General features: G+C 37.8%; 1 protein-coding gene across 1 annotated transcript in view; it reads right to left on the bottom strand.

The window, feature by feature from the left end:
- Positions 1–22324, bottom strand: part of TMC7 (transmembrane channel like 7) — a 74532-nt gene that overhangs the window by 32432 nt on the left and 19776 nt on the right. The window contains exons 3-6 of the mRNA XM_001376645.4: positions 10386–10534; positions 5854–6021; positions 5612–5694; positions 761–906 (exon numbers count right to left, since the gene is read on the bottom strand). Of these exons, the coding sequence (XP_001376682.2) occupies positions 761–906; positions 5612–5694; positions 5854–6021; positions 10386–10534 (546 nt within the window). The remainder of the gene's footprint in view (positions 1–760; positions 907–5611; positions 5695–5853; positions 6022–10385; positions 10535–22324) is intronic.

Genomic DNA, 22324 nt, shown 5'->3' with positions numbered 1-22324 from the left:
GGACAAATCAACCATGAATGACTCATTCTCAGCAATATAATGATCAAAAAAATTTTCAAGAGACTTGTGATGAAAAGTACTATCCATCTCCAGAAAAAAGTGGAGTCTGTATGAAAATTGAAGTATGCTTTTTAAAAACACCCACCCTACCTAGCTGTGTGACCCTGGCTGGGCAAGTCACTTGACTCCCATTGCCTAGCCCTTACCACTCTTCTGCCTTGGAGCCAATACACAGTACAGACTCCAAGATGGAAGGTGAGGGTTTAAAAACAAAAACACCCACCCTGCCTGACCTTAGCTTCATTAATCTTCTCTAACCAGTGAGGACATTCACTAATTGAATCATTTCACCAATTGTTGATAGACTACCTAACTGACTGATACTTAGTACTGCTGAGATCTCTGGCTTTGAAAGAGGATGTCTTCTAACCTTTTTCTCTTCCCAGATGGTTAGAAAGGACAAGGTAGGAATTGCGAGGTTCACAGTTGACAGAGAAGGTAATTCAAAGTCAAGTAGCATATCCTTTGATGTTTATTGGGCTCCTCAAAGGGAGAATGAAACAAGCCAAAGAGCTTCACCATTTCCCCTAGTGATTCAGGTCACCAGATTCCAGATGTCAATACTTTCCTAGACAGATACTCATATTTCTTTGACAGGCCCACACCGACCCTGGGTTAGTAGAAACTAATAACCAAGGCTTTGGCTTCAAAGTTTAGCAGTGTTGAACAATAAACAAGCAATAATAAAGTGGACTTTTACCTTTTCACTATCCAGAGGAGACTCAATGACATATAAGCGATTGTGCTCAGCAAATAGGCGAGAGGCAAATCATATGTGAAGGTTTTGAATTTTATCCCATCTACAGTATAATGGCCATAAAATAGGCTGGTCCATTCCAAGAAACCCTGAATAAAATAGGGCAAAGAACAAAGTGTGAGATTCTTATCTCCCTACAGGGTTAGAAAACAGCTGCTCAGTAACCTGAGCTATTCTAATCCAGAAAAGCTCTTCTATTAAGCGTTGCCAAAAGATTCCAATTCCCCATATTCCCCGGGGAGAGAACTCAGCTTCCCATTTTTTCATCCACAGTCAGAAAAGAAACATACTAGAAAGTGAACTGATTTAGGAGAAAGCAGAGCTGAGTTCTAGCCCCACTCTGTCATCAGCTAGCTTTGTGACCTCGCAGACATCACTTCAAACCTCTGGATTTCTTTTTTTCTTGGTGAAATGAGAAGATTAGAACAGATGATGTCTAAGGTTCCTTCTGATTTTAAGAAGTTAATTGCTTGGAGGTGAGTCAGTCAACAAGCATTTATTTGGCACCTACTATGTGCTGGGCACTATGCTAAGTTCTGGAGACATAAAGACAAAAAAATCTTCTCTCAAATTGTTGACTTAATATTAAGAATATAAATCCTCATCATCATGTAACAACAATTTTTATCAGTAACAGTAATAGTAACAGCAGCATTTGTATGACACTTATAAGATTGGCAAATTACTTACAAATTATCTCATTTAATCCTCACAACCACCCTGGGAGTGGGAGCTATTAAAGCCTAAGAAAATCTCAATAAAAAAAGATAGGATCATTGTTTATTCTTCTAATTCTGCCTTCATTTACATTTTTTTTAAACCAACACATTCTGTCTTAGAATTGATACTAAGAATGGGTTCCAAGGCAGAAGAATTATTAAGGGCTAGGCAATTGGAGTTAAGTCACATAGCTAAGTTTCTGAGGCCACATTTGAATCCAGGAGCTCTATCTCCAAGTCTGACTATCTACTGAGCCAACTAACTGCCCCCTCTGGCTCTCTCTCTTAATATAAGCTGGAAGCTTTCAGTTTATCCAAAGGAAAAGAAATGTGGGGAGCAATGAAGTCTCTGGGATTTGGGGGGAAGATGGAAAGGTGGAGTAGTTGCTATACACTGAGAGTGTCTAACTTTAATTTAGTCTACCCCAGAACTGGAACCAAATTAGGGTTCTTATCTCCTCATGAAATAGAAGTAATTTCTGGCACAAAGTTCCAAAATGAAGAACTGTTCTCAAAAAGTAAATCATCCAAAGATGTGAAGAGGCAGTTTGTGAAGGAAACCCCCAGCTATCAACAATCACTAAAAGAGGATTAAATATGAATTGCTGTTGTTCATCCTTTGTTTCCAAAGAGGACCAATGACACCATGGGGTGATGAGAGCTGGATTTAAGTGAGGCAGAGTTGTCCAAAGCTGTCAGCTTCACTCTCCTTTCCAGAGTCATTCAAATCCAGTGGTAAGAAAACGTGTGGATGACTGGCAGTACCCTGGGATGCCTTGGCTTCTTCAATGCCTGACCGACCTCTAACTGTTCCACAAAGCCTGTTTCAGTCACCTGCATGGTCATTAGAGCAAACTATTCTCATCTGCCCATTTCAATAGGGGAACTTCTTCAAAAGCTTAAGGTAGATATTGTCTTCACTCACTGAAGGATTTGAGGCTGTGGGTTATCCTCAACCTGGTTTAGGTTGTCTGGGGAGATGATTTTACCAGGGTGTGGCCCCTGACCATGCTATGTACAGCTTCTTGGTGCCACATGTAAGAGCAGAGTGAAAGATGGACACCAAAGGGGAATGAGCAGTCCTGAAAAGGGCTCGGCAAGCTCTCACATCAGAGGTGCAATTCCTCCTTGAACACGCCATACAATACAAATAAAAACAGATATGTTACCATACTTTAATCCATCAAATTGGCAAAGATGGTAAAAGATATCTCTTCCACCATCACCTCAAGCTCCTTCCTCCTTCAAACTTTCCTATTTCTGTTGAGTGACAGCACTATCCTTCTAGTCACTGAAGTTCAAAACCTTGGAATCATTCTTGACTCTCCTTTCTCTCTCGCAGTGTCTAATCAATTCCTCCCTCATTCTCCAATTCTCTGCCAATCTTATTTCTACTTCGACAACATAGGCTAACAGATTTATAGCTGAGAACAACCACAAGAGAGCACCTACTTTGGTACCTGAATTTAATTTTATTTATTTTTAAACCCTTACTTTCTATCTTAGAATCAATGTAAAATGAGCTGCAGAAGGAAGTGGCAAAAATTACTCCAGTATCTTTGCCAAAAAAACCTCAAATGGGGTTAGGGAGAATTGGACACACCTAAAATGATTGAACAGTAACACTATCTTAGATAGGGCATTACAGATGTTAAATCTAGAAATGAACAGGAGAAGGGGCTGGATTGCATGTGGAAAATTACTTCGAGTTAGGAACAATTCCAAGATTTGGGGCACAAAAGCCCATTTTTTAATGGTTTTGGAACATGGAATATCTCATTCTCTGAAGAATTAAATTAGTAGGCAACTAGCACTTAGCATAGTGACTGACTCCTAGCGAACACTTTATAAATGATCTATATACCTAGCTAATGATTCTCTATTTACCTACCTCTATCTGCAAAAGAAAAATGGAAAGAGAATAGTAACTGTAATTTGAAAATAGCATGAGTAAGACCTAAGAGATGAATGGCACAATTGTTAGAGAGAGGGAGGGATGGAGAGAGGGAGGGAGGGAGGGAGGGAGGGAGGGACGGACGGAAGGAAGGAAGGAAGGAAGGAAGGAAGGAAGGAAGGAAGGAAGGAAGGATAGGAAGGGAAGGAAGGGAGGGAGGGAGGAAGGGAGGGAGGGAGGAAGGGAGGGAGGGAAGAAAGGGAGGGAGGGAAGAGAGGGAGGGAAGAGAGTGAGGAAGGAAGGAAGGAAGGAAGGAAGGAAGGAAGGAAGGAAGGAAGGAAGGAAGGAAGGAAGGAAGGAAGGAAGGAAGGAAGGAAGGAAGGAAGGAAGGAAGGAAGGAAGGAAGGGAAGGAAGGGAGGGAGGGAGGAAGGGAGGGAGGGAGGAAGGGAGGGAAGAGAGAGAGGGAGGGAGGGAGAAAGGAAGGAAGGAAGGAAGGAAGGAAGGAAGGAAGGAAGGAAGGAAGGAAGGAAGGAAGGAAGGAAGGAAGGAAGGAAGGAAGGAAGGAAGGAAGGAAGGAAGGAAGGAAGGAAGGAAGGAAGGAAGGAAGGAAGGAAGGAAGGAAGGGAGGGAGGGAGGGAGGCAGGCAGGCAGGCAAGGAGGGAGGGAGGGATGAAGGAAAGAAAGAAAGGAGGGAAGGAACAAAGAAAGAAGGACATGTTCTGATTGGAAGTAGCAGAATATATGAGAACTTCGGAAAAAAGGTTAATTACACCTTAGACAAGTCTAATTTCAAACCCACTAAGAGAAATTAAAGGTGTTCTGCCTCTAATTGGACTGGTGGATGATAAGGCAATGGAATTCATTGACTGGGAAAGAGGAGTAGTTATTTCTGACCGTAACAGATTGGAATCCATTTCCAAACTAGTAACTTGGAGCAAACCTTCACCTCTCCCTCCCTATTATAAAAGCCTATAGGTTGGTCTGATTGCCTCAAGTCTCTTCTCACTCCAGTCCATCCTCTCATCAGTTGCCAAATTGATCTTCCTAACATAGAGCTGTAACCATATCACCCCTTACTCTCAACTCCATAAATTCCAGGGCTCTGTATTATAACTCGGATCAAATATAAAATTCTCTATGTGGCATTTCAAAAGCTGACCAGTTGGCATTTTTTCAGTGTTCTTGGACTAGATGGCACAGTGGGTGGTGTCCCACTCTGAAGTCTTTTTACACGACATTCTGCACCACATACTGTTTGATCAGTAGCACTGGCTTTCTTCCTAGCTCCTCCATAAATAAGACACTCTCTATCTCTCAGCTCCAGGCATTTTCTCTGACAGTCCCCATCCCTCTGTCATTTCAACTCCACTTATTGACTTCCCTGGCTTCCTTCAAGTCCCAACTAAAACGTCATCTTCTACAGGAAGCCTTCCCTAGCCCTCTTAATTCTAGTGTCTTCTTTCTATTAATTATTTTCTATTCATCTTGTACACTGTTTGTATATATTTGTTTGCATTTATTTCTCCTTTGCTGAAAAGCAAGACACAATCCACTGCACCATCTAGCCCAAGAACAATGGAAAAGTATCAAGCGGTCAGGTTGTGGAAAGCTGCACAGAGGATTTTATTTAGACTGTGACCGCCTTGAGGGCAGAACCACCTCTTTTTGAATCTACAATACTTGGCATGCTACCTGGCCTTACTAAGTGCCTAATAAATGTTTACTGACTAACTTTTTGGAGGAAATAAAATAGCAAATACTTTCTCAATAGTCTATAAGCTATGTGACCCTGGACAAGTCACTTTTGTTTGCCTCAATTTCCTCATCTGTAAAATGAGGATAATAGCAACTACCTATGAGGATTGTGGCAAGATTAAAATGAGATGATAACTGTGTCTGGCATACAGTAAATACTATATAAATGTTAGATATTATCACTTTTATATCAACCTCATCTCATTGACAGTCCTGTGCACCCCAAAGCACTTGAACCACTACCCCTTTCTTATAACTGAGTGCCCCAGGTACTCAGCTTAAAGTTCACAAAAGAAGCTTATTTGCTGATTTTTTTTTTAGTTTCTGGTGATTCTTTTACAAAAATCTAGAAATGATTCTCCAAATGAAATTATTGCCTACTTGACTTTAACCCCACAAATAGTAAATTTTACCTAAATACTTACAGTACCCGAAAGCAAATCTATCATATAAGTATAGAAGTAAATGAGTCCAGTGCTATTCATTGTGTACACTTTGCATCGAAGATCTGATATAAAAAAAAAAAGCAAAAATTACTTCTTGGGGGAAGGAGAGTGACAAAATTTCCTGTCATCTTCTCTGAGATGGTCTTTTCATGGGCACATGAACATCTTGGGAAACAAGGTATAGGTATGAAAATAAACAAATTGTCTGTTAAAAGACTCACCTATTTCACTGGAAGGAATAATCAGGAAGGTGCTGTCAGTAATCTTGTACTTGGTAAGGATGATCGGTAGCAAAATAAACAAAAAAATGATAATAAATATCACCAAGTTCAAGATCACCAGGAACCGAAGGAAGGCAAAATAGGCCTGAATCCCTGTACCAAATTTCCCTGGAAAACAGAAGAGTAAACCCTATTTAGTAGTAATATTAGCTAAATGGACCAATGGTGATTTGTTATCCCAAGAAAAGAAATGGCCATGGTTGAAGGTTAAGGTGATGGGAAAAGCAAGGAGCTAGGAGAAAATAATTACTATTTTGTTTTTCTTTTCTTTTAAATGCTTCAATTTCCTTCCTAAATACCACCCTTTCTTTTAAAAAATTAATAAATTAAGCATTTGTTGAAAGCCTAGTAAATGCCAGACTCTGCAAGAAAATAAAGAAACAAAGGCAAAACAATCTCTGCCCTCAAAGTGCTTATATCCTATCTATGTCCTTAGAAGGAAAAGAAAGTCTCATATTGAGATGCCATCCTTCCTTTCCACTTGTCATTCCTTTCCAAGTTTTTAGGTTGAGAGAGACATAAGATGTAGAAGGGATAGTAGGGAAGGTTGTTGTTACTGACGAGTTATTTCAATTATATTTGACTCTTTGTGACCCCATCTGGAGTTTTCGCACCAAAGATATCAGAACGGTTTGCCATTGTCTTCTCCAACTCATTTTACAGAAGAGGAATATGAGGCAAATAGGGTTAAGTGACTTGCCCAGGGTCACACATCTAGTAAGTGCCTGAGGCCAGATTTGAACTCAGGAAGATGATTCTTCCTGACTCTAGGCCTAGTGTTCTATCTACCCCCACAAGGTGAAAATAGGAAAGGCCATTTTTTATCATGTTGGTTTTTTCCCCATTCTACCTCAGTTCCTAAATCTATGGGATACTACCATTATTATAAAATATTTCACTTATTTGCCTTTCCTACTATTTCCATCTCACTACAATGAGGTAGTTCCCAATTCTAAGAAATTTCTTACATCAAGGCTGGCAAAAATAACAATAATAGTTAATATTTCTACAATGCTTACTGGGTACCAGAACTTGTTTTAAGGGCATTATGGATATTAACTCATTTGAGTTACAACAACCCTGGGAGGTAGGTGCTATTTTATCCCCATTTTATAGACAAAGAAACTGAGGCTAAGTGACTTGCCCAGGGTTATACAGCTATCATGTCAGGTCAGATTTGAACTCAGGAATTCCTGACTCTAGAACCAGTGTTCTCTCTACTGGACCACCTAGACAGTCCAAACTTAAAGGACTGTGGAGAGAAGGCAAACACCTGCAGCTGAAAAACATTTCTCACAATGAATGGATAATGCTCCAGGCTCCCCTCAAACATGATATTGGAAGGAAGCTGGGCTTGGAGTCAGAAGACCCAATTTCAGCTCCGTTTTGGTTTTTTTAATTCAATAAAGATAATACAAATACATAAGGTGAGGAATACAAATGTCTCTATTTTGCCAGTGTTATCTTAAAAACTCGTCTCTTGGTTTCTCAGACATCATTCTTGGGTGAGGAGTATTTGACATCAATAATAAAGAGCCATTCACATTAGAGTAAAATAGGAGCTGTCTACTGTGCCCTCAATCCTGACATGGACCTATTGGTAAAGAATGAGCATCTGCGAATGAGAAACCTAACCTTCATTAACTATAGACAATGTTAGAGCATAACAGTCACTTGTCTAAAACCAAATGCAGGAGACTCTGGAGAAAAACCTGGCAGGCACAGAATCGTTCCTTCTGGGGCTCCCCAGTGACGAAATCTACAGGGAACAACATGTGGGCTCGGAGAGTCCCGTAAGGGATCCCTTGTCCTCCGAGATCAAAAGTGTATATGGGGAAGGTGCCCGCAGTTCTCATTCTGTCAGGGAGCCATCCCACCCTCCAAAAGTCTAGGAGAAGGAGGCTGATTTCTCATGCCTTCTGTTGGTTCTATTCCAAAGTCAGTCCAAGAAGGAAGAGTAAGACAAGAGAACAGAAGAGACTGTAATAGGCTATATGAGCCACATGGAAATAGGTATTATATGAAAGTATTCTGGTATAACCAAATCAGATTATTTACTGCCTGAGGGGAGGGGAGAAAATCTGAATTCTAAAATGTCAGAAAATAATTTTTCTATAGAAAAAAAATGTTTCTACATGCAACTGAAAAATAAAATTCTTTAATAGGTTGCATGATCTGGTGTAAATTTCCCAATAAGATGAGTTTATAGCCCAAAAAGGGATAGAGGAAAACAGATGGCAAAAATGAATATATAGAATCTAAAAGTTTTTATATAAACAAAACTAATGCAATCTAAATGAGCAGAGAAGCATAATGGGGGAATCTTTGCAGTAAATTTCTCTGAAGAAAAGTTTCACTGACAAGATAGATATGGAACACATCAGACTTATAAAGAAGAAACATTCTCTAATAGATAAATGGCCAAAGGATATGAACATTTGGTTTTCAAAGAAAGAAAACTAAGCATTCGGAACTAAATGAGGGGGCAGCTAGGCTCAGTATATCGAGAGCCAGACTTAGAGATGGAATGTCCTGGGGTCAAATATGGCCTCAGATATTGCCTAGCTGTGTGACCCTGGGCAAGTCACTTAGCCCCATTGCCTAGCCCTTACCATTCTTCTACCTTGGAACCAATCCCTAGTATTAATTCTAAGATTAGAATTAATTAATAAGATTAATTCTAAGATAGAAAGTAAGTTATTAAAAAAACAAAAACAACCCCCATGAAAAATGCTTCAAATCCTAAACAGAGAAATGCACATTAAAACAAGTCTGAGTTTCCACTTCATAGCCATCAAGTCAGCAAAGATAACAGGAGGAAAATGACATGTTGGACAATCTCCAGGAAAACAGGCATCCCATGCACAGTTGGTGGGGCTGTGAATTGATGCAGCCATCTGAAAAGAAATTTGGCACTATGCCCCCCAAATCACTACACCATGCATATGCTTTGATCCAACAATAATACTGTTAGATCTGATTCCCAGAGAGCGCAAAAAAAGATTAAGAGGACCCACATGTACAAAAATGTTTTTAGTAGCTTTTTTTGTGTTAACACAAAATTGGAAACTAAGGGTGTGCTCATGTTTGTGGTACAGCTAAACAAATTAGTATGGCATATTATTGCACCATTAATGACAACATGTGCAGTTTCTGAGGAAACTGGGAATATCTCAATGATACAGAGTGAGATGAGCAGAACTAGGATAATTTATGCAAGGGCATATTAGAAAGAAAACCAATCTTGATGAATTTACCCATGTGTATGAAATATTTGGAAGCAGCTCTTTTTGTGGTGACAAGGAATTATAAACTGAGGATCTGCATTATTTGAGGGATAGCTGAACAAATTATGGTATATTATTGTGATGGAATACTATTGTACTCTAAGAAATGAAGAAGATGGTTTCAGAGAAACCTGGGAAGATTTATATGAACTAATAGAAGTGAAGTGAGCAGAACCAGGAGAATAACATACACAGTAACAGCAATATTGTAATGATAATCAACTTTGGAAGACCCAGAAATTGATCGATACAATGATATAATAAGCAAATTTCAAAGGATTTAGGATAAATGCTGTTCACCTCCAGAAAGAGAACTGATGGACTCAATGTAGATTACAGCATAATGTACATTTTTTTCCACTTTATTTTTCCAGCTTTTTTGAAGGGAGAGGAGAGAAGAGCAACATAGCTAATGTGGAAATATGTTTTGCATGATTTCATATGTATAATGATTATTGTATTTCTTGCCTTTTCAATGGATGGGGAAGGAGTGAAAGTAAGAGAAAATTTGGAACTGAAAATGAAAAAATTTTTAAATAAGAAAATTAAATGCTGTATTTAAAATGCAGAATGAGATGTATTCCAATTTTGGACATAGACAATGGAGAAATTTGTTTTGCTGAACTATGTACATGATGAAGGTTTTCTTCTTTCTTATGGAAGAGAGGGAATAGAAGATAGAAATTCTTGAGAAAATAAATAAGTGGATAGATGGGTGAGTGAGTGAACAAAACACACTAATGTATGGACATATTATATATATATGTATGTATATGCACCTAATTGCAGCTAGGTAGGGTAGTGGATAGAGTGCTAGGTCTCAAGTCAGGAAGATGCATCTTCCTGAGTTCAAATCTGGACTGAGATACTTACTATGTGACCCTAGGTAAGTCACTTAATTTTGTTTGCCTCAGTTTCCTCATGTGTAAAATAAGCTGGAGAAAGAAATAGTAAACCACTCCAATATCTTTGCCAAGAGCCCTCTACCCCAACCAAAGGGTCATGAAGAGTCAAACATGACTGAACAACAACTATATATACATATAAATATATTTTTTAAATTTATTTTAAAGAAAGAAGCAGATCCCCCCAAAAACAATTCCCAATGAGAACCTGCCCTCCAACTCCCAACATTACTTCTGAATTAGAATTCCATGTCACTACTATTCAACAATATATCAATACCCTCTATGCTCCGGAGGTCATTTCTCCACAATTCCAAATGGGAAGCCAACTCCTTGGTCTCTTCAATAAATTTTTTCCATGACTTGGTGCTGTACTGTTTCCACTGGTCCCAATCAGATAAATATTTGATCTGGGCCTCCTGGATTTCCCTATGTTAATAAAAACAGTAACAATTTAACAGCAAGATTATTGACTTTTGAGCTAATATCTATACTTAAGGAATAGTTAGAAGATACATGACTCTGTAATTGTTAGTCCCCACACACACATCCCAGAAAACTATTTCCAGGTAAGATGGTATTATGCAGAAATATAACCCAACCTCTTTTCCACTGGTAAGGCAGTATTGACAAAAACTGAGGCATTGGAAATTGGGATATCTAAAACCCTACAGAAATGATATAATGCCAGAAGCTTCTGGGTAATGAGTGAATCATAGGAATAAGAGGGGAAATTTTCTTTCATCCATTCATTTAACAAATATCAGCAAAGTATATATGAGAACATAAACACTTAAGAAACAATGCATTAGCTTGTATTCTAGTAAGGGAAATGAAGCTAGAGTTTGGGATAAAAGACTTAAAAAGATCAACTTTGACCCTCAGGCTGATGTCATCTTTCCTTTAAAAAAAAGTGGTGAGAAAAGGAAACTTGAGAATTATAAAATCAGGACGGGACTTGGGAGCCAACCCTAGAGTCAAGAAGCATTCCAAAAGATAAACCATCATAGTTTATGATAAGATCTAAACCAGGGATTCTTTGTGTGTGTGTGTGTATGTGTGTGTGTGTGTGTGTGTGTGTGTGTGTGTGTGTGATGGACCCATTTTATAGTCTGGTGCAATCTTTTCAGATTGCACCTTTTCAGAATACTGCTTTTAAATACATAAAATAAAATACTCTGGATTACAAAAGAAACCAAATGTATTTAAATAATCAAAAAAATTTTGAGGGGCAAAGGGCCTATTTGTTAAAAAATATTTATAGCAGCGCTTTTAGTGATGGCAAAGAATTGGAAATCAAAATCTATGGGATGCAGCCAAAGCAGTACTTGGGGGAAAATTTATATTCCTGAATGCATATATCAGCAAATCGGAGAGGGAAGAGATGGAAAAACATCGATTGCTCATGGGTAGGACAAACTAACATAATAAAAATGACAATCCTACCCAAGTTAATTTACTTATTCAGTGCCATACCTATCAAACTACAAAGAAAACTTTTTTTACTGAATTAGAAAAAAGTATAACAAAGTTCATTTGGAAGAACAAAAGGTCAAGAATATCAAGGGAAATGATGAAAAAAAATAGTGAAAGATGGGGGCCTAGCAGTACCAGATCCTAAACTGTACTATATAAAACAGCAGTCATCAAAATCATAAGGTACTGGCTTAGAGACAGGAGAGAGGATCAATGGAATAGACTTGGGGTAAGTGACCTCACCAAGATAGTATACAATAAAGCTAAAGATCCCAGCTTTTGGGACAAAAACCCACTATTCGACAAAAACTGCTGGGAAAATTGGAAAACAAATGGGAGAGATTAGGTTTATATCAATATCTCTACACCCTACACCAAGATAAATGCAGAATGAGTGAATGATTTAAATATAAAGAAGGAAACTGTAAGTAAATTAGATGAACATAGAATAATACATCTGTCAGATCTATGGGAAAGGAAAGATTTTAAGACTACGCAAGAGATAAAGACTACTACAAGATGTAAAATGAATAATTTTGATTTCATTAAATTAAAAAGGTTTTGGGGGCAGCTGGGTAGCTCAGTGGATTGAAAGCTAGGCCTAGAGACAGGAGGTCCTAGGTTCAAATCTGGCCTCAAACACTTCCCAGCTGTGTGACCCTGGGCAAGTCACTTGACTCCCATTGCCTAGCCCTTACCACTCTTCTGCCTTGGAGCCAATACACAGTATTGACTCCAAGACAGAAGGTAAGGGTTTAAAAAAAAATTAAAAAGGTTTTGTACAAACAAAACCAATGCAACCAAAATTAGAAGGGAAACAACAAATTGGGAAAAAATCTTTATAACAAAAATCTCTGACAAAGGTCTAATTACTCAAATTTACAAAGAACTAAACCAGTTGTACAAAAAAAATCAAGCCATCCCTTAATTGATAAATGAGCAAGGGGCATGAATAGACAATTTTCAGATAAAGAAATCAAAATTATCAATAAGCACATGGAAAAGTATTCTAAGTCTCTTATAATTAGAGAAATGCACATTCAACAAACTCTGAGGTACTGCCTCATACCTTGCAGATTAGCTAATATGACAGCAAAGGAAAGTGACAAATGTTGGAGGGGACATGGCTATATTGGAACACATGCATTTCTTGTTGTAAATTGATCCTACCATTCTGGAAGGTAATTTGGAACTATGCCCAAAGGGCTTTAAAAGAGAACCTGCCCTTTGATCCAGCCATACCACTGCTGGGTTTATACCCCAAAGAGATAATAAGGAAAAAGATTTGTACAAAAATATTTATAGCTTCACTCTTTGTGGTGGAAAAAAATTGGAAAATGAGGGATGCCCTTCAATTGGGGAATGGTTGAACAAATTGTGGTATATGTTGGTGATGTAATACTATTGTGCTCAAACAAATAATGAACTGGAGGAATTCTATGTGAACTGGAATGACCTTCAAGAATTGATGCAGAGTGAAAGGAGCAGAACCAGGAGAACATTATACACAGAGATGGATACACTATGGCACAATCGAATGTAATGGACTTCTCTACTAGCAGCAATGCAATGATCCAGGACAATTCCGAGGGACTTATGAGAAAGAACACTTTCCACATCCAGAGAAAGAACTGTGGGAGTAGAAACACAGAAGAAAAACAACTGCTTTATCACATGGTTCAATGGGGATATGATTGGGGATGTAGACTCTAAATGATCACCCTAGTACAATTTTCAATAATAAGGAAATAGGTCTTGATCAGTGATACATGTAAAACCCAGTGGAATTGTGCGTCGATTACCTGGGGGGCAGGAGAGGGGGTAGGGTAGGGAAAGAACATGAATCATGTTACCATGGGAAAATATTCTAAATTAATTAAATAAACTAAAAAAAATAGAGTTGGAAACCGAGGAGATGTCTATCAATTGGGAAATGGCTGAACAAATTGTGGGTATATGATTGAAATGGAATACTAATGTGATATAACAAATGACAAACAGGATGATTTCAGAAAAACCTGGAAAAACATATGAACTGATGCAAAGTGAAGTGAGCAGAACCAGGAGATCACTATACACAGTATGATGATAATCTGTGAATAACTTAGCTATTCTAGGCAATACAATGATCTAATCTTCAAAGGACTCGTGATGAAAAATGTTATCCATTTCCAGAGAAAGAAGTAATGGAGTTTGAATATGGATCAAAGTATATCATTTTTCACTTTATTTTCCTATTTTTTCTAAATGTGTCTTCCACAATATGAGGAAAAGGGAAATATTTTACATGATAGCAACTCTGTAACATATAAAATTTATTACCTTTTGAGGGAGGAAAGAACAGAGAGAATTTGGAACTCAAAATGTTAAGGGGGCAGCTAGGTGACTCAGTGGATTGAGTCAAGCCTAGAGACAGGAGATCCTATCTGGTTCCAATCTGGCCTCAAACACTTACTAGCTGTGTGACCCTGAGCAAGTTGCCCTAACCCATACTATTCTTCTGCTTTAAAACCAATACGCAGTACTGATTCTAAAATGGAAAGTAAGGGTTTTTTTGTTTTTGTTTTTTAAGAAAAGAGAAGAAAAGATAAAAAAGAAAATGAATATTCAAAAAATATTTATATATGTAATTGGGAGAAAATAAAATATTACTGAACTAAAAATTTTTTTTAAGTTCACAAACCTCAGTTAAAAACTCCTGCTCTTTTATATTCCAATGCCTTCTTTCAATCTTGGCTTTATATTTCATTCTTACATTGCTTTTTTTTTTAACTTGACTTCTGTCAGTATCAATTTTAAGACAGAAGAGCAGCAAGAGTAAATAATTGGCCATCTGGAAGAACAAAAGATCAAAAATATCAAGGGAACTAATAAAAAAATGTGATGGATGGTGACCTAGCATTATCAGATTTTAATTGTAGGATAAAGCAGTGATCATCAAAACAATATGGTACTGGTTAAGAGACAGAAGGGAAGATGAATGGAATAGACTTGAGGTAAATTACCTCAGCAGGACAGTATATGAAAAGGAAGTGGAAAAATGGTCCCAAAGTCTGAGTTAACATGCCAGAAGCTACTCCTCTTCGCTCATGCACAAAGTAAATGGCTTGTTGTAATCTGGGATGCCTAGAGCAGGGGCAGACATGATAGCCTTTTTTAGATCTGATAGAGCTGACAAGTGTTCAGGCTGTAATTTGAGGGGTTCAGGAACCGAATCCTTTGTTAATGCTATAAGGGGTTTAGTAAACCCCCCCCCCAGGTTGCGACGCTTGACATATGTTAAGTCGTAGGACTTCCTTGTATCTACACTCTTTATGAAGTACTCATACAAGTACAAATTTGACTATCATGCTGGCTCCCTATATCCTTGAGAATGAAGAAAAAACTCAGACGAGGGAATGACGCTTCCCTATCAAAATAGAATTCTAATTCTTCTCTTCTTATATTATGGCAACTTCCTGTAGTCTTGGCTATAAATGGCTAAGTGAAATATTACTGCATTCTGTCCTACATACTTGTGGGATAGAAATTACTTTAAATTGGACCTATACAAGAACCTATTTTGAATTTTTCCTTATGTTTTTGATTATTTTTTTCTTCTTTGGATAATTGACTCATACACCCCCATAATTGAACATTGCATTCTGAGCTAAACTTGATGTTTTTTAACACCTACTTCAGGGGGGATTGTATTTTAATTTAAAATCTAAGAATTTTTGAATTTTGAATTTTTGTTTGAGATTGTATTTTTATGAAAATCCAAGAATTTTGATTTTTTTATTTAAGATTGTACTTTTATAAAAATTCAAGATTTTGATTTTGTTCGAGAAAAGATCTTCAAGAAAGAAGCTTGAAACTTTTATATCCAGAGAATGAACTGTTGCAGAAAGATGCCAGAAAATCCACACTTCATCAAGAAGATCAAGAATGAACTTTGGATATGATTGATTGAACTGAACTTTGATTGAACATTTATTGTAAATGTACACATTTATGCCAAAAGGGGCTGCCCCTAATTTGGCTTTCTGTCAATGCGCCTAGCAAAACATTGGTTTTGCTTTCTTTTCTTTTCTATTTCCTCCCTCACTATTTCTAATTCCTCTTAGAAATTTGAATATCATGTATACCTATAGTTAGAAGTGCATTTAGGATTTCAAATTGATTATGTTAAATGATCAATGGGGAGACTAGTCTCCCAATGATCATCAGGGGGGGATTGTAAATCTTGAAATTTCTCAGACTTGTGAATGTTAAAAATTTTCCCCAATGGGGAATTCTCAATTGGAACAATTCCCTACTGGGAACATTCCCCATTTTGACTGTGAGAACTCGCCAGGATCAGAAATGGGAGGACCTCTACTCCACCCATACTTAAGACTGCTTTAGGGGAGAAAACTCCTTGCTAAACAATGAAAGTACTTGGACCCATGCTTATAATGAGGCAAGGAGTTCTTTGAGCCATGCCTGTTTTTAGAATTGATACAAAGGGATGCTAGGTACCTATAAAGGTTGGGCAACTTATAAACTTGCCAGGAGCAAAGAGGTGAAAACTTATTCAGAGGTTTTCTCTTGAGGGGATTAGTTGACTCAGCTGTGTTTTCTCTGGTTCAGACTTACTGAGGGGATTAGTCTACCCAGCAGTGTTTTTCCTGATTCAAACTTACTAAAGGGATTAGTCAACCGAGCAGTAATGGGCTGTCCTTTAGAAAAGGTCTACTGTGATTGGTGGATGGAAGAACTTAGGGGAGGTGACATAGGAGAAAACCCCCTATATAAGAAAAAGCAGAATCTCTTGAAAGACAATCCTTTTGGAGAATCTTTGGAGAGATGTTTTTGGAGGCTTTTGGAAGGAGATTCTTTTGGAGATTGCTTGAGAGGAGCTCTTGGAGGAATTCTCTAAGGAGGTCTCTCAAGGGAAGCTGACTCTGGCTGGAACTCCCTCTGGGGAGACTCTGTCCCTCTGAATCCTTGCTTGGAAAAAACTTGTGGTGAGTGATAAAAGGACTGACTGATTCTTTCTCTTAAGGGCTTAGGCCTGGGTTGGCCAGGGCTGCCCTGGGCTGGCCTATCCTTTTCTCATTATTTCCTTCTTACTCTCCTTCTCCTTTTCTTTAATTCCTCATTGTATTATTAATTAAATTCTCTATAAAACCCAGTTGACTTGGGAATATTCATAATTGGGAATATATTCCCTGGTGACCACCTTATATATTAATTTAAAACCAAGACACTGTAGTAAAACATATTTTCTGCGGTCACAAATTTACTCACCCACTCATATCTATCACAATTTATGTCTTCAACTATTGTACTCACTACAACATGTTGTACAATATTTATAGTTGTGCTTTATGTGGTGGCAAGAAAATCAGAAAATGAGGGAGTGTCCCTCGATTGGGGAATAGCTAAACAAATGGAATGATGGAATATTATTGTGCTCAAAGAAATAATGAACTGGAGGAATCCCATGGGAACTAGAACGACTTCCATGAACTGATGTGGAGTGAGAGGAGCAGAGCCAAGAGAAGACTGTACACAGAGAATGATACACTGTGCAATGATCAAAGGTGATCGACTTTACTACTGATAGCAATATGATGATCCAGGACATTTCTGAGAGACTTATGACAAAGAAAGCTATCCACAGCTAGAGAAAGAACTGTGGGAGCAAAATTGCAGAAGAAAACATGTGATTTATCACTTGTTTATATGGGTAATGGATTTGAGCTTTTGGTTTTAAAAGATTGCTTTATTGCAAAAGTGAATAATATGAAAACAGATTTTGAGTGATAAGACCAGTAAGAATTGCTTATCAGCTCTGGGAGGGGGTTGGGGAAGGGGAAGGGAAACAACATGAATCATGTAACCATGGGGGAAAATATTTTAAATAAATAAATAAAATAAAGGAGGAAAAAAAGAGTAAATAACAGGAGTTTAGTGACTTGCCCAGACTTAAACAGCTAGTGTCTAAGATCAGATTTGAGCCCAGGTATTCCCAATTCCAGGCTTAATTCTCTCTCCATCTTGCTACCTCCATGCCCCTTTTTCTTTGCATTAAAGGAAACTCCTTTGTAAGAAAGTATAAGGGGCCTATCTATATGATAGATGACTGACCTGGCTTTATTAATTTTCATTACTTAACACCCTTAGTTTGTCTGTAAAACTAAACAGCTAAATCTACCTAAGCTTTTGAGGATACCCTATGAATAAAGAAATTTGTTTACTAATCAAAGTCATTCTAATTCTCAGAGATAAAAACACCAAGACACAGAACAAAACTCATAGAGGAAAAAAAAAGAAAAAAGAATGGAAATATATAAGAGGTAAACATACAGAAAAGAACTCAGAATATATAGTGTGACATACAGAGTGACATGCAAAAATAATGAAGGCTATTAGCTGAGAGAGTGAGGGGGGAGGGAAAGCAGGATAGAGAGAGGGAGAGAAGGAAAGAGGGAGATCAGGAGGGAGAGGAGAGGAAAGGGGAGCAAGAGGGTGGGGGAGAGGGAAAGGAGAGAGAAAGAGAGACTAACCAATTAAGGCCAATTTGGTCTTTTCAGCTAATGCCACCAAAGTCTTTTAAAGCCTTGTTGGATTTTCACAATTATAGGCATAAAACAGATTATCTCCTGGTAATTCCCTAAAGGAATTAAGCTAGAGACCAAATCCAGACTGCAGGACGGAGATTCCCCACACTAGCTTAGAATTAAATAACCTCCTTCCACAACTCTCCCCAAACTGCCAATTTGTTCATAGCTAACTGAAGAAGCAAGATTGGATAATTTCTGTAAGTGATCTTTAAGCATATGAAGTGAATTAACTTTTGCTCCATCCTCTTAGGTATTAAAGCTGAAAGATGATCCCAGGTTACAAGGATTAACACTGATTGGTACCCAAATACAACATGACAGGATATGTACACTAAAAGTATATCTATTGATAGTTCATTCACTTAAACCTTTAGCGTCCAAATCTGCCATGATGCATATAGACCCAAAAGCTATTGTAAAGATGCTACATAACTTTGGCTCTCTGGATTTTTTCAAACCCAAGTACCATAAAAATAAATGAAAAGAATTTCTCAGAATTCTTACCCTCCATTAGGAGGAACTTAAGAGGTAGGAAGGGTATGAGGGTAAAATTTAAACAAAAAACAAAAAAACACCAAATATACTGACATCAAAGCATACTCTTACATTTAAAGAAATGTTATCTCAAGCTGGGCTAGGATGCTAAAGGTGGGGAAAATCGAGAGGGACCACCACCACCATCTTGCCCATTCGTAGAGATGTCAGTAACAACTAGACAGCATTTTCCCATTTCGAACTGGTCTAGCAAGATTGCCTTGGACACATTAGCAAATGCAATCTTTTCAAAAGGGAAGGGAGGGGAATAGACATTTATATAGTGTCTACTCTATGTGCCAGGCACTATGCTACCATTTTTACAAATATTATCTTGTTTAAGCCTCGCAACAACTCTGTGATGCAGATGCCATTATTACCTCCATTTTATAGATGAGGAAAGGGAAGCAAACTGAGATTAAGTGACTTGCCCACCATCAAGCAGCTATAAGTATTGACTTCCAATCTCCAAGCCCAGTGCTTTATCTGCCACTAAGTGGCCTTTAAAAAAAATTATTATTCAATAATAGGAAGAAGCCCTTCAAGTCAATGCACCATCTCCTACCTGTATCATGATGAATGAGATATATAATTTTAGTAAGATACTCTCCTTATAGTGTTATATCCTATGTGGAGCAGGTAACATCCACCAATAATTATAGAACAAAAAAATACATGAAATGTACATAGAAAAGCACAAGCAAAAATGTGCTGTGAAGTCCAAAGGGAAAAATGATTATTAGATTGAGAGTTCTGGAAAGCTTCCAGAACAAAGGAGCGAGGTGGTACTAGACAAAGACCTGAATTCAAATTCCTTCTAAAACACCTTTTAGCTGTATAACCCTGGGAAAGTCACTTAACCACTTCCTGCCTCAGTTTCCTCAACTGTAAAATGGGGGAAATAATATTACCTATTGCACAAGGTTGTTACCAGGATAAAGGTAAAGAGTTTTGCAAACCTAGAAATAACTTGAAATTCTGTTATTATCATTATTATAATCACAACTATAGAATTGGAATTTAAATAATGAACAGCCAGAAGGAGCCATGTTAGACAAAAGAACAATATATGTAGAGATATATAGACAGAAAAGTAGATGCCAAGGAGGAAGCACTGTGGTACACTGGAAGGAACAGTCAATTTGAAGCTGAAAGTCTTGTTTAGTTGTTTCAGCTCGTGTCCAACTCTTTGTAATGCCTTTTGGGATTTTCTTGGTAAAGATATGGAGTGGTTTCCCATTTCCTTCTCCATTCATTTGACAGATAAAGACAAACAGGGTTAAGTGACTTGTCCAGGTCATAAAGCTAGTATCGGAGGCCATATTTGAATTCAGGAAGATAGTCTTGCTGACTCCAATCCTAGCTGTCTATCTATCAACTATGCCACCTAGTTGTCCAGGGTTCAGATCTTTGCCTGGTCACTTACTACCATGCAACATTGGCAAAATCATATTACTTCTTTGAGACCTCCGTTTCTTCATCTGTAAAATGAAGACACTGAATTAGATCAGGAGATTTTGAATCCTAGACTTCATTCCCCAGAAGTCCTTGATATTTCCCAGAATTTCCTATAATCTCTCCTGAGTCTCCCCGTTGGCGAGATCACAACTGATATTTAACTGGCAGTAACACCTCCCATGCTGTCTTCCTTTGCAATGATGTAGCAAGTATAGTGGTAAGCTAAGTGCGGGGATTTTAAATGGGCTAAAAATGGGCTAATCAGCCATGGGTACGTGATTTTTATTTATTTATCTTCTTTATTCCTTGATTTCTAATGATCCTTAAAAAACCTCATAAAATATAATATTTTTATTATTAGAGAAATAATTTAATTTTTACAGTTATGGTGACCAGAAGGGACGAGAATTACTCTCAAATTTTTTTTAAGATAGCCTAGATAATTTTTTTAAGCCACGTTTCTCCTGCCAAGGCTTTTTGCCCACCCTAGCAAAGCTGATTTTCTTGATTCAGCTCACTCCTGCTGCCTACTCTTGCCTCCAGCCATCCACTCGACCTTCTTGACCCAGATCGCTCACCTAGTCCAGCCCTATCCCCAGCCTCAGGCCCCAGCAACTCTAGTCCTGTTCTCTGGCCTCTGAGCCAGATCACTCATCCAACCCCAGGCCCAGCCCTAGGACCCAGGCTGCTGGTAGCTGCCACTGTGTCTTTAGGAATCCCAAACCAGCTGGTAAAAACTGGGGTGTTCTTTCCTTAGGATACAGTTAGCCTCCATGTGGCAGGGGACCTCATGGAGGGAGAACGAGGAGAAGGAAGAGACTTTTCCAAACTGGAAGTTGATTACAAGCATGGCGTATTCTATGAGAGATCAGTGCATTGCCTATTTCAAAGAATGTTTTTTGAGTGCACTGACCCTTTTACTTATCTTACCTCAAATTCAGGGGAGAAATTCATCTCCCAGCAACTCTTTGCCATTTGGGCCTGCCAATTTGAGATTCCTAAAACCCATGTTCTCCGCTATGGGAAATAGCACAGTACTGACAAAAGGAATCTCGACGGACAAAAAAAAAATAAATAAATAAAAATGAACTTTAAAGAGACTGGAGGTTATATTGTTAAGACTTTTCATACTCCAATGTTTTATAAAAATCTCTGTATTTTATTGCATTTTGCTGATTATTTTTTAAAACCCTTACCTTCTGTCTTGGAGTCAATACTGTGTTTTGGCTGATTATTTTGTTTAAGATTTAATTTTGTTGGTTTTAAGTTCATATATTAATGTATTCAATACTATTCTGTTACATTGAATCATTTTAATGTACTGTGCTTAATCTACTATTATATTCTGTTGCTTTTCCCCTATAACTATACTGAACAAAATATTATTGAATAAGCCCATATATAAAAACAGCCTTTTTTCTATTTTGACTTTGTAACTTGTCACATAGAGGATGAATGGACTTCATCAAAACTGGTTACAATTATATAACAACCTTTGGAAAATTTAATGAGTTAAATATCTCAAATTTATTTTAAGGGGTTTTTAGACATGGTTTTTAGATTTTTTTCCCAACAACTCTGATCATTTTGCCTGCCTCTAACAGGAGGTGAGGTCCATTTTAGTAGCTGAAGTGAAATACAATTATAATCCACACCTCCCACATTTATAAAAATGTGAATGGATGGGATATTACAGTCTCATGCCAAAGGAGCTGGGAAGTTAATCCCAGGTCATGGGATCTCTGGATGGCTTCCAAAAAGGGAGCATCTCTCATTTATAACTCTTCAGCTCACTTTACCCTTTCACCAGAATGATATCTAGATTTCTTGATGATGTTCTAGTCCCAAATAAGTTCTACTTTGTTTAAAAATATCTTTGCCAAGGTTGAAACATTGCTACACCTGAAAAACTTGTGACAAGTATCCATTTTCTTTAAATATCATACAGCAAACTCATGTAAAATATGATAGTGGGCTTGTTTGCTATTGTCATTAAGTGGGTTATTATAACTTTGGGGATTTGGGTACTTTTTGAATGTGCATTACATATTGTACTATTGTTCTTTATTAAAAAAACTATTACTTTGTGAAAATCATTTGCTTGTACTCACAGTGGATCACGACCTATGAAGAGGAAATGGATCTCATTTTTGGTGAGAAA

Source organism: Monodelphis domestica, chromosome 7 (genome assembly GCF_027887165.1).
Source record: "Monodelphis domestica isolate mMonDom1 chromosome 7, mMonDom1.pri, whole genome shotgun sequence".
NCBI classification, from domain to species: Eukaryota; Metazoa; Chordata; class Mammalia; order Didelphimorphia; family Didelphidae; genus Monodelphis; species Monodelphis domestica.
The sequence above is the reverse complement of the archived record's forward strand: the minus strand, read 5'-3'. Positions and strand labels throughout refer to the sequence as shown.